Genomic DNA, 13,342 nt, shown 5'->3' with positions numbered 1-13,342 from the left:
TCTGTAACTGCCATGTTATTATGTCTTGCTGCAATGGCCCAGTCGTCAGCGTAGCCAAATTTCTGCGAATTTGTCCTAGGTAGGTCCGCGATGTATAAATTAAACAGTAAGGGTGACAAAACAGATCCCTGTGGCAGTCCATTGCTGAGCTTCATTTGGACACTTTTTGAGTTGCCCATTGTGACTTGGAAAGGTCTGTCGGTGAGCATGCTATCAATGAGTCTAGTTATCTTTTGACACGGGATGGCACGGATTAGTTTGCAGATTAGTCCTTGTCTCCAGACGGTGTCGTATGCAGCTGATAGGTCAATGAAAGCAACGGATGTTTTTTGCTTTCTTTGAAAACCTGCTTTAATATGTGTTGTTAGGGACAGGATCTGATCTGTGCAGCTGCGGTTAGGTCTGAACCCTGCTTGCTCAATAGGTATCAATTCAAATATGTTATTACTAATTCTGTTGTAGATTAATCGTTCCAACAGTTTATAGACACAGCTCAGCAGTGCAATCGGTCGGTAGTTTTGAGGCTGATCATTTGCCTTTCCTGGTTTTAATATGGCTATAATGGAGGCCCTTTTTAGTGAGTGGGGGATTTCCCCTGATTTTATCATATCTGTATAGAAATCAACCAGCCATTTCCTAGCATATTTGCCACAGTGGAGTAAAAATTCTGGATGAATTTTATCGAAGCCGGGTGCCTTTCCAGACTTAACTTCTGATATTGCTGTGTTAATTTCTTCTAGAGTAAACGCTTCAGAGTATTGAGATGTAAGTGGGCATTCAGACTTCAGTATTTTTAGTTCTTGCTTTACTTTGGTGGTGTGGTCACGATCTCTAGGTACTCTTGAGGTAGCTACAATGTGGGAGGCCACTCTGTTGGGAACTATTGGTACTTTATCTCTACTTGTGTGTCTGCTACTACCAAGTTTTCTAAGTAAGGACCATGCTTTTCTGCTTGATTTACCAAAGTCTAGTTTTTCCACAGTTTCCATCCATTTTTGTCGTCTGGCTGCATCCAAACTGTGCAGTAGTTCGTCCGCAATTTCTCGGTATTGGCTTTCGTTGTATTCTTGATATAATTTCTCACATTTTTTATCCCATCCTGGGACATACTCTTTACGATATCCCCTGGGTATAGTTTTCTTCGCTGTAGAGATAACCGCGCCAACAAATCTCATGTAGTTTTTACGTCTTGGGGTTATCCATCCCAAACATTTGTCCAATCTCTCAGTAAAAGTTGTCCCGTCTGCTTTTTTAAAGTTCCACCTAGGTCGAGGAAAAGATGTTATTATTGGTATTTTGATGCCAACTTCTATTACAACTGGTCTATGTTGGCTATGTGGAAAATCTGGGAGTACTGTACGTGAAGTTGCCAGGGGTTGATTGTTTTCATTTGTGGAGACAAAGCATAGGTCTGGGTTGTATTCTCGTTTCCAGGCTGCAGATCGAAAAGTTCCTTGATCTTTAGCTACACTATCTTTCTATACCTCAGTTAATTAAGTGTAACTCGCCGACCATTTTCTTCGATAAAGTACGGACCAATGATTCCGTCTCCTTAAACTGCACACCAAACATAAATAAATTATTAGTTTCTAAGAAAAATTTGAACACTCCTTATCTCGGAAAATAAAGCATTTGCTAGCTTACGTTTATATAGAAAACTGTCATTATTTTTCATGCAGAATCACTCCTTGACGTAAAGCACGTATTTAATAAAAATCTGAATATTTTACAAATAATATGTAGTATTGAAAACGACTAAAAACCTACACTTTGAACCTCTATAGCTCAGACACAATTGATTTCTGAGACATAAGTTATGCGAGATTCTACCTTTTCTGTACCGATTGGTTAGAAAAATACGTGCATATGGAAAACCGTGTAAACAATCGGGCAATATTGTCTATTTTCTAATTATGATGCAACTGAAATCTAATTTCATATTCATAGAAAAGAATAGTCATATTCCTTAGATATTTGTGTGTAAAAATATATACACTAGTGTTATTATACATGCATCCTTTCACAATCGACGCATATATTTGTTTTTTTAAGACATAAATACGCATCTTAACCAAATCCCTTTCCAAATAACTAATAAAGATATATCATTTTAAACGAGTATAAAACCCGTAAATATCATTTAGTTTGTAGCTGGAAACGTTGATATGGGTCTAACAACAACACTGACGGGTACATAGAACGTAGAGAACACAACATAATTGTGAAAGCACAATCAAGATTAATATGAAATGGATTTCCATTGGGATATAAAATTATTCTGGTGGATTGTTTTCACCGTCTTAAACCCGTTCATATGCGAGAGGAAAATTGTAAATGGGAAGTGGAGCTTGAATTTGTGTTGTCTGAAAAGGGTGCAAATATTTGTGTACTGCGTTGTGGGAGTTTTACATATTGTTTTTGACGTTTTCCGTTGCAAGATAACAAAAACTGTTTGTAGTTGTTTGCAAGCACACATCAAACGAATATTAAATTTTCCTTCTTATTTTTATCTTTATGGGAGTCTTAAAGAGCTTTAGGCGTATTCTAGCTTAGTGTATGAATAACAAAGCAAAATTTGCATGGTTATTTAAGCTTATGTAAGAAAAATAAATACTTTAATTACAAGGTTTAAAGTGAAATATCTTACGTAATTACATAATTAATGAAATACTTGTCCATTATTGAGTGAGATTTGCAACTCTCAAAGTTGGAAGTATGACAGGTAAAGGAAGAGAGCTTACCGATTTCATGCAGAGAAGAAGGATAAGTGTACTTTGTGTGCAAAAATCTTGTTGGAAAGGTAATAAGTCAAGAGATCTTGGAGATGGATGCAAGTTGATATATAGTAGTTCGAACAGCATCTTGATCAAGATGGTGAAATTAAAAGAAGAACACAACTGGCATGGGGCGCTTTCGGCAAACTAGCATATATCTTGAAAAACACCTCCATTCCTGTAAACTTAAAGAAAAAGGTATATAAAACATGCATACTACCAGTTTGTACCTACGGCTTGGAGGCAGTAGCCCTTACCAAAAAATCTGCTAAAAAATTGGAAACAACGCAAAGAGCAATGGAACAAATCATGCTTGGAATATCACTGAGAGACAAGATTAAAAACATCGAGATAAAACGTAGAACGAAGATTAAGGATATTGTGGAAGAAGTTACAAAATTAGCCCGATATAATGACAACAGGTGGACACGGAGAATTCTAGAGTGAAGACCAAGGACGACAACAAGAAGCATGGGAAGACCTCAAAAAAGATGGGTAGATGACATAAAAGCAGTGGCGCGCAAACATTGGATTAAATTGGCGGAAGATAGAAAAAGATGGAAGCAATTGGGAGAGACCTACATTCAGGAGTGGATAAAAAATGGTTGACAAAGAGAGAGAGTTAGTTTAAAATAATGCCTACTCCAGAAATGGAGTAGGCATTATTTTAAACAACGAGTAAAAGAAATATCTTGTAAGGTTAACCAGAATAAGTGATATAATAATGAGTGTCCAACTATATACAGATAATACCAATGTGAATAGCATATATGTGCCTACGCCCCACAGGTAGAATGTGAAGAACATGAAAAGGAACAATGTTGGAGGGCTTTCAAATGCGAGATGTTTGGGATTCCTGTAGACGAGAAGTGTTTTATAAAAAGTGATCTAAATGACCATATTAATAGAGACAGAGCAGTAATAGAAAGACTTCGTGGAAGTTGTAGGGTAAAAATAAAAAATGATGAAGGAAATAGTGTGATTAACTTTGCACTGGCATAGGATTTGACTTTCATTAATACGTTATTTATAAAGACCGAAGACCAGTATGTTACCTATAGTAGCAAGAAAAGGAAAAGTCAGATAGATAGATCAGAAACTTGGTGGTGGAACGGTAAGGTGCAACACCCAAGGGGATGAAAGGATTATACAGCATTGCTAAAGTAAGGGACAAGTCATCAAAGGACTTGACCCACGTGTGACAGATTAAAAGTGCCGATGGAAGTGTGTTATGAACTGATGTTGAAATAAAGCAAAGATGGTATGGGTATTTTAGAAAATTGCTTAATGAAGAACGCCAAAGAAGAGACAGAGGATGCTCAATACATGGAGAGAGAGTGTGATGGTATCATTGTACAAGGGTAATAGAGACATTGAGGACTGTAATAACTGTAGACAGATAAAGTTAATGTAGCAGATAATAAAAATTTGGGAGAAAACTGCATAGCGAATGTTAAAGAAAGAGACATCGATAGGAGAAAAATAGTTTGGTTTTATGTTAGGAAAGAGGACAACGGATGCCTTGTTTGCCTTAAGGCAGTTGATAGAGAAATACGGCAACAAAAGAAGAGAGCTACATTTGATATTTAAAGATTCTAATAAGGCGTACGAACAGTTACTAGACAAGAGCTACGGAGATGTATGTCTGGTAAATAAGGCTACAATCGGATTTACCAAAAGTTTTTCAGTGACGGTTGGTTTGCATCAAGGCTCTTTACTGAGTCCTTACCTGTTTAATCTTGTTATGGATGTACTGAGAGAAAGTAAGGATCCTTGGTCTTTGCTGATGATATCGTGTTAGTAGCGGAGAGCAAAGAAATTACGCAGCTGAAGTTGAAGTGTTGGAGAAGGTCAATTGAAGAAGGAGGACTTACAGTTATTAGGTCATAAACAGAGTATATATGGTTGGAGAGAAGAGAAATGGTTGGTGACACAGAATTACTAGGAGAAAAACTAGGAGGAGTACGAGAATTTAAATACTTTGGCTTCTACGTAACAGAAGATGAGACACAAGAACAAGAAATGGCCCACACGATAGAGGCTGGTTGGTTCAGGATAACTGAAAGCTAATGAGCGAGGTGCTTTGTGATCAAAAATCGTAAGAGGGCTGAAAGGAAAAATATACAAGAGTATGGTGAGACCTGTGCTGGTTTAAGGCGGTAAAGTGTGGCCTGTAAAGAAGATTCAGGAAAAGAAGATGGAGGTAGCTAAAATGCAAATGTTACGGTGGAGTTGAGTAAGACTAAAAGGCACAGGATTAGAAATTACTTGTATAGAGACGAAATTATATAAACAATAGTAAAAACAGTAATTTTGTTGATTAGTATAAGACTTCAGGCTGGTATACAGGATTGCCTACTAAACCTTTTTTTTCTATTATCTTGCCGTAAAGTCTAGGAATAGGTCCATTTTTTGTTGTTATTAGCCCTTTATTTACTTCAGTTGGAGTTATTGAGTTTTCTTCTACAACAGATGTCTCTGACTAAAGGACTGGTAATTATTTTTAGTAAGAAATTGTGAACGATCTTCAGTCAATAGATTTTGATAATAATATTTCCAATCTTTTAGCGATATTAGGCTGATATAATTTTTTTCCTTTCTATCCGTCCTTATGGATTTTATTGTTTTTCATGCTTCACTTGCTCTGCTAAAGCACAGTTACTAATCTATTTGTTTAAGTTTACTATTTTATGTTTATTATTTTTTTCTTTACCATTGCTTTTTAACATCATCTCCGAGCCGACAGCATCTCATTCTCTCATTCAGCATCATTATGTGTCCTTTTTCTCTGCTATACTTAACCCATTTCTTTACTCAACTATTCATTTGTATTCATTTGATCTAGTATTCCTACAATTCCTTTGTTTTTTCAAGGTTTCTACAGCCGCTTCATTTATACATTTTTCTGTGAGCTTAATGATTGTCAAACACTATTGACCACAGTACTGTAACGATACGATCGTTAATAGTCTAACACTTCGAACGTTAGCAAAATCTTTCAAATAATGAAACCGAATCCCTACATAGCTACTATTGTAACGATACGATCGTTAATAGTCTAACACTTCGAACGTTAGCAAAATCTTTCAAATAATGAAACCGAATCCCTACATAGCTACTAATTCGCCGCCGTAAAAGTAGGCAATTAGTAGCTATGTAGGGATTCGGTTTCATTATTTGAAAGATTTTGCTAACGTTCGAAGTGTTAGACTATTAACGATCGTATCGTTACAGTACAGCTGACAAAACTTATTCTTTTAATACTCTAGTAGAGCCTAAAGGATTTCGAAGGTAGGTATAATAGATAAATATATTTCTAGTAATAGGTATATATTGACGTTTAACATCTATGTAATTATTAAAGTTGGTTATGCCTTTTGTGTTGCGACAATATAAAAATACTCCAATGATTTACATGTGTACATGAACACAATGATGCCACTTCTTTTGAGATAGCCTTTTGGCGGTTTTTAACGAAACAGTGCAAGGCATCTATGATAGATTGGACTGATTGAGCAATTTTTTTTTCTGAAGACGTATACTTGAAAAGATCTAACATATTATGGAAAAAAAGTACATAATTATATGTGTACTTTGTAAGTCTTGTATGGTACCACTTAAATCGAGACAAAAAATGAATTAACACAGAAGTATAATATTAATAGGTTTTTAACAATATTTTTTATATTTGTATGAGTATTTTTAAAAACGATTTTTAAACGATGTAGTCGAAAGGTCAAAAAATATATAATTTTAGTTACAATTATTTTGGTTTATTCCAAAAAAATATGGTAGTAAATTTTGTTAAGTTTTATATTAACGTTTTTGTATTTTCAGGCATTTTTATTGAAGTAATTTGGCAGAAGAGGGACGATTTTGCGAAAAAACGAAAATGAGACCATCAATAACCTAATTTTCCGTATTATTTCAAGCTTCAAAAATCAACAAGCAAATTAATAAGAAGCACTTAACTCGCTGAGTTATTTAAAGAGAACTAATTAAACAATTTCTCATTTTAAATACCCGTTAATCACCTTAACGACATTCTGCAAGACAGCAGAGAACATAAGTGCATAGTATCCGAGACTTGGCAGACGCCCAATTAGAAGCATTAGTTCGATCCACGCCATCAGAATTGAAATGCTCGTGATGTGCAGCACCCAGTTGGGAGTATCTGAAACAGAAATAAAACTATTAGTAGTTGTTGTCGAGAGCACAGTGGATTTTAGGGGATAAGATGTACACTTGTGAATTTGAGTATTTAATGCCTTTCGGAACAGTGATTTATACATGTAATTAGGACTTTCAAGGAGGAAATTAGATTTATGTTTGATGATGATAGTGTGTTTGGCATGGAAACCAGTCCTTTTGCCACAGATTTTTAAATGATTTATGTTATGTTTATCAATTAAAAACTTGATTGTACTAAATTTATATTATATATCCGGATGCATATAAGTGATTACATATGAGTTCGTATATAGATTTCTGATTCAATGACAGTAGGTGGGTTATGTTTACTGGAAGTTGCACATTACTTTTAACTAGGTTTTCATAAAACGTAGATGAGAGTGCTTTAGATTTATGTTTGTATTATATATTCTTTATGTATTTATATTAAATATATATATATATATATATATATATATATATATATATATATATATATTATATTACATGTGGAACTAGATTTTAATTTTCATTGCAATCAACGTTTCGGCAGGAAACTCTTGGCTTTGTCAAGACTCAAAACGTAAAACGGGACACAGACATTAATGAACTGACTATAACTATATAAACTTTGATCAGATAAAAGGCATATATCGAGCACAGTTTAATTTAATCTTGCCCAAGTACTTTCGATCCCTAGATCATCTTCAGGGGCATTTCGTCAATTGTGGCCTATCCGGCAAGAACAAGATGTCATAAACATATAAATGTACATTACACTACACTACAAATAAATATATATATATATATATATATATATATATATATATATATATATATATATATATATATATATTCTTAAACTGGTAATTAACAATTAACGAGTACATTCTGAGAATTTGTTGATGATGATGACTTCTGTTGATTGCCGGCCTGTGCAGATGCATCTTGATTCATCCAATCAGATCATCTGGCTATTTTCTCTTCAGCATAGTTTTTGCTACAATATCCAAAAGGTCGTTGAATAGTTTATTGTTGTGGTTTAAGTTCTATTTTTCTCTATTTGGCTGTATGTATAGTGTCTGGTTCAAAGAGTATTCTTAGGTCTTTATATACTTAATATAATAGATCTTAATAGATACATATTAAGGAGCATCTGCCATTTTCCTCAGCGGTTTTGACTTATTTGTTTGTAAGATTTTTGTGTTAGGATTTGTACTTCACTACAATTGTAGAGCATGAGCAATATCATCTTCACAAGCACCTTCTTGGGTCAGTTTATTAGCATCCTTATTGCAACTTGACAATATTAGTTCATTATCATTAGCCATTTTAAGTTCACTGCTGAATATAGGCCTTCCGTAAATAATTTTATTACATCTGATAATAAGAAATTTAAATCTAGTTGTGCTGGATAAGCTTAATGTCGTCCAACCACCTTATTGGTCGACGTCTTTGATTACGATAATCATTATGTCTAGCATTATATCAGTCCATCTTACATCTCTGACTCTGGCAACATGTCCTGCCTTTGAATTGCATTCGTAACATCAGTTTTTCCTTCAACTATTTAATTTAAACCCTCTGTCTTTGAGGGTTTTATTCAAAATTGATATCTGCATTGCGCTCTGTATCTTATTGATTACTTTTCGGGTAAGGGTCAATGTTTTAGCTCCATACGTTAGAACTGGGAGTGTACATTGATCAAAGACCTTGGGTTTCAAGCACATGGGAATACCTGATTCTGAACTTGATAGAGACGTTCCTCAGTTTTCCGTAAGCTGTTCATGTTAGTCGTATTCTGCTGTTGTTTGATTTTCTCTTCCTAATTTAATTTCGTGCTCCAGACACTTATCGGGATACACTTGTTCAAATTGCGTTTCATTAGTTGAAATGTTTTTTGCCGGCACAAGGTTGATCATGTATTGTGTTTTGGGAAAATTAATTTTAAGACCAACTGGTCTACAAGAGGTCTGAATGTCATAAAGAAATAGTCAGACATATACCTGGTCTGCAATAAAAACTTCATCGTCTGCAAACCTTAAGTTGTTTAAAAGCTTCTCATTTATGTTGACATTAATATTTTCCTAATAATTGTTTCTTATAACACTGTGTAATAAAGAGGTTAATAGTTTAGGAGTGATGGAATACCTTTCTACAAGTGAAATGTGTATGTTTTGCCAAAGTACATTGTCACTGCAGCTATCGCGCTATTATATATATATTCCTAAGAAAAGTTGTATAGTGATGATCAATACTACACTCTGTGTAGTAGTTCTACATGGAGTTCCTAATATGGAGCTATGCTAAACTGAGTCAAATGCTTTCTAAAAGTCTACAAATAATAATAATAATGGCATGTCGTATTCTGTAACTTTCTCTATCAAGAATGTTATTACTTGTAGGTGGTCATTAGTTTTAAAGATACTCCTAAATCCGGCTTGGTCTAGTGGTTGGTGGAAATCTAGCTTAGGTCCCAGTCTGTTAGAAATTATTTTCATAAAGAATTTACGTAAATGATACAACAAGTTGATAGGTCTGTAGTTTCCAATTTCTGTTAAATCTCTATTTTTATGAAATGTTATTATAATACCACTATTCCCTTTTTCTGGTATAATTTCTTTAAAGAGGCAGACATTATTATAAAGAGTTTTTAAAGCTTTCATGATGCTTCGCATCCTAGTTGTATCATTTCACGTTCAATGCCATATACCTTCTAACGCTGATTTAATTTTCTCTAGGGTTATATCTGGAAGTTTCTCTGGTTCTTGATTTTTTATTGGCTGTAATTTCTACCCCTGGAATGTGAGCATCTTGGCAGTATAATGTTCTTTAGTCATTATCATCCTTGGCTCCACAACCCATGGTGGATATTGGCCTGCTGAAGGATGAGTTTCTATTCTTTCCTATTCTTCGCCTTGGGTTTCCAGTTTCGTACTCCCAGCATTCTCAAGTCTTCCTTCACCTGATCCTTAAATCCTGCTCTGGGCCTGCCTCTCCTTCTCACTCCATCTATTCTATGGTTATAAATATGTTTTGGCGTAAATGTTCTTTAGTACCCCTCAATAACTTTCAGAATCTCTTGGTTCTGGAATCTGTTGGTTATATATGATATTTTTTTTTTATTTTTAAACTTATAAATATTTCTCATTCCTGTCTTCAACTTACGTTTTAGAATTTTGGGGCTCTTGTTTTATTCTATGGTAATAGTTGTTTCTCTATGGTTATAGTTCCTTATGTCTTTCCTAACGGCTTTTAAAATGGTTTTCTTTAAATTCCTTAGGTCTGTATTTCGCTTTTTTGTATTAGGTTTCTAGTGTCTCCTGTGAGTTTTCTCCTTTGCCTTGTTTGCTTGGCTTGACAGTTCTTCTGTGCCTTCTTTAGGGCGTCCACTAATATTTCTTCCTCGTAGGCCCTAATGTTAGTATTCGCAGTGTTTATGACATTTTTAGTTCTTGTTACCATATTTCTTCTTTCCTTCTTCACGTTTAAGACGATCTTGGCTCGAACGTTCTCTTTTAAGTAATTTGGTGATTCCAAAGACCAATTTCTTTGGTGACTTTTTTAAAATTAGTCTTCATGACATATAGTGTTGCAGAAAAATTTCCTCTTTTATTTTCTTAAGAGTAAATTATTACTATTTAGTAACATAATACTAAAAAGCTGGTGTTTTCAATACTACTAATAACTTTTCTATATTTGATGTGGAGTAAATGTAATCTTCTTCTTCTTAAAGTGCCTATCCGTTCCGGATGTTGGCGATCATCACGGCTATCTTTACTTTATTTATTGCAGCGCGGAACAGTTCAGTGGTAGTCGTTTTATACCACTTTCGTAAATTTTGAAGCCAGGAAATGCGTCTTCTTCCCGGTCCTCTCTTACCATTTACTTTTCCTTGGAGAATCAGCTGGAGAAGGCCGTAACGTTCTGGATTTCTCATTACATGTCCTAGATATTCCAACTTATTAGTTTTGACGGTCATGAGAATTTCACATTCTTTCCCTATTCTACGCAGGACCTCCACATTAGTAACTCTGTCAACCCAGGATATACGTAAGATGCGCCTATAACACCACATTTCGAAAGCTTCGAGCCGATTCATAGATGCAACAGTCAGTGTCCATGCTTCCATTCCGTAGAGCAGAACTGTGAATATGTAGCAGTTCAATAGACGGCATTTTGTTTTTAATGATATGTCTCGACTGTTGAAAATGGTTCTCATTCTAACGAATGCTGCTTTTGCTTTTATTATTCGCTGTTTAATTTCTGTTGAGTGGTCCCATTAGCTATTTAAATTGGTGCCTAGATATGTATATTGCTCGACTCTTTCGATATTCTGTTGGTTGATTGTAAGTTGAGCGTTTAGTATTGGTTTTTTACTAATTGTCATAAATTTGGTCCGAGCTAGTCCGTATCTGTTGCTGACTTCTGTTATGCGATTTGTTAATATCTGTAAGTCATTCAGATTATCGGCAAAAACTATAGTGTCATCTGCATATCTAATGTTATTCAACCATTCACCGTTTATTAGTATTCCTTTCGCACAACCGTCTAAAGCTTCCTTAAATACCCATTCAGAATAAATGTTGAACAACAATGGAGACAAAATACAGCCCTGTCGTACTCCACGTTCTATTGCAATTTTATCAGTTAACTGGTCTTCTATTTTGATTTTGGCCGTTTGATTGTAGTAAATGTTTCTGATAATTCTAAGATCTTTGTTGTCAATTCCAATTTCTTGCATTAGAGTCATTAATTTGTCATGTTTTACTCTGTCAAATGCCTTCTGGTAATCTATAAAGCATACGTATATGTCACAATTCACATCCCTGCATCTCTGAAATAGCACCTGTACAGCAAAAAGGGCCTCCCGTGTTCCCAGAGCATCACGAAATCCGAATTGTGTTCTTGTTAGTTGTTCCTCACATTTTGTATATATTCTTTTGTGAATGACCTTTAGAAATGTTTTGAGTAAATGGCTCATAAGGCTTATAATTCTATAGTCTTCGCACTTTCTCGCATTGGGTTTTTTTGGAAGATTTATAAAAGTTGACACTAACCACTCTTGGGGAACCACGCCCATATCATATATACTGTTAAATATGTTTGTCAACCATTTTATGCCATCATAGTCCATAAGTTTTAAGAATTCTGAGTGAAAATTATCAGGGCCTACTGCTTTACCATCTTTGGTGCTTTTGATGGCATATTTAAAAAAAAAAAAATATGCCATCAAAAATGTAATGAAATCTAGAAAATATTTACTTAAACTAATCAAATTCTCTTAGTTTTGATATATGTTCTGCAGTAAAATCATTTTTTGAAATCAATTAATTAAACTTCATTCCACTGGTGCACTTCTCTAAGTCCAGGATTGTAATACAGGAGTAAAATACTTCCTATTATCTATCGTTCAGAGTGCTGACAATTTCATTACGCCATGAGACTTGATTAAGGTAGACGGAAATATCCAACATAGCAAAAACTCTCAGTATTTATTTCAATAAACCGCCACTCATACAGGACTGGACTTCTCAACTAACAGTCTCACTGCTTTTATAAAAAAAAGCATATTACCTAAGAGTCTGAACACATTAATTTCTAAATTCCTTAATAATAGCCTAGGTTGAATCTTTGCACTTGCTAGAAAAATTATTCTGATTTGTTTTTTTTTTTAATCCTACATAAAATTGTTGAAACAATTTGTTTTTTTATAAACAAGTTGCAAAAAATGGCGTTTTTGCATCTGGCAAAACTTTTTAGATATTTTTAGTTAGCGTAAAGATAAAGATTCTAAACAGTTTTTCTCTTAAGTTATTAGTCTTTAAAAAATTAGCTATTGTAAATTTGAAAAACCCCAAAATTTACTGGAATTTCGGCTTTGTTTAGGAATACAGGCCCTAAGTACAACTGATTCATACTAGCCCGGCAGTAATGGGACTCCATTTTAGGAATTTCTCACAAAAACTTTTGAAGTGTGTGTCTTGATTCATCTGTACTCCTCCTGTTTCTACCAACTCTCCGAACGTTTACTTCAGGCACATTCATTCCACTATCTTTTCTATCACATTCTTTAACCATCCGTTCACCTACATTATTAAATGTTGACAAAAACATTTTTTACAGACCTTTCTTTTTTCAGTTCCATATTTTAAATAGTAATGGAGAGTGCCACTTCTTCGAGATCCTTCTACTTTACGTTTGCTAGAAACAACATCAACCATTGAACTTAAAAATGTCTTTTTCATATCCCATGATAATTGCCCAAATGAATCAAAAATTGCTTTTCTGTCTTGCTCCACAAATTCATTACAAAATATTGTCTTTGATGTTTGACATTTTCGAGAGTTACATCCAGGTTTTAAAGGGCGTTTGTTTTTATTAACTATCAATCTATA

General features: G+C 34.5%; 1 protein-coding gene across 3 annotated transcripts in view; it reads right to left on the bottom strand.

Moving 5' to 3' along the window:
- LOC140440135 (transient receptor potential channel pyrexia-like) overlaps positions 1 to 13,342 on the bottom strand; it is a 165,584-nt gene that overhangs the window by 37,890 nt on the left and 114,352 nt on the right. For all 3 annotated transcript variants that reach the window (XM_072530428.1, XM_072530430.1, XM_072530429.1), the window contains one exon: positions 6,809 to 6,948. In XM_072530428.1, coding sequence (XP_072386529.1) covers positions 6,809 to 6,948 — 140 coding nt within the window. The remainder of the gene's footprint in view (positions 1 to 6,808; positions 6,949 to 13,342) is intronic.

The sequence above is a fragment of the Diabrotica undecimpunctata genome, chromosome 4 (assembly GCF_040954645.1).
Source record: "Diabrotica undecimpunctata isolate CICGRU chromosome 4, icDiaUnde3, whole genome shotgun sequence".
In the NCBI taxonomy this organism is placed as follows: Eukaryota; Metazoa; Arthropoda; class Insecta; order Coleoptera; family Chrysomelidae; genus Diabrotica; species Diabrotica undecimpunctata.
This window is presented reverse-complemented; position numbering and strand designations above follow the sequence as displayed.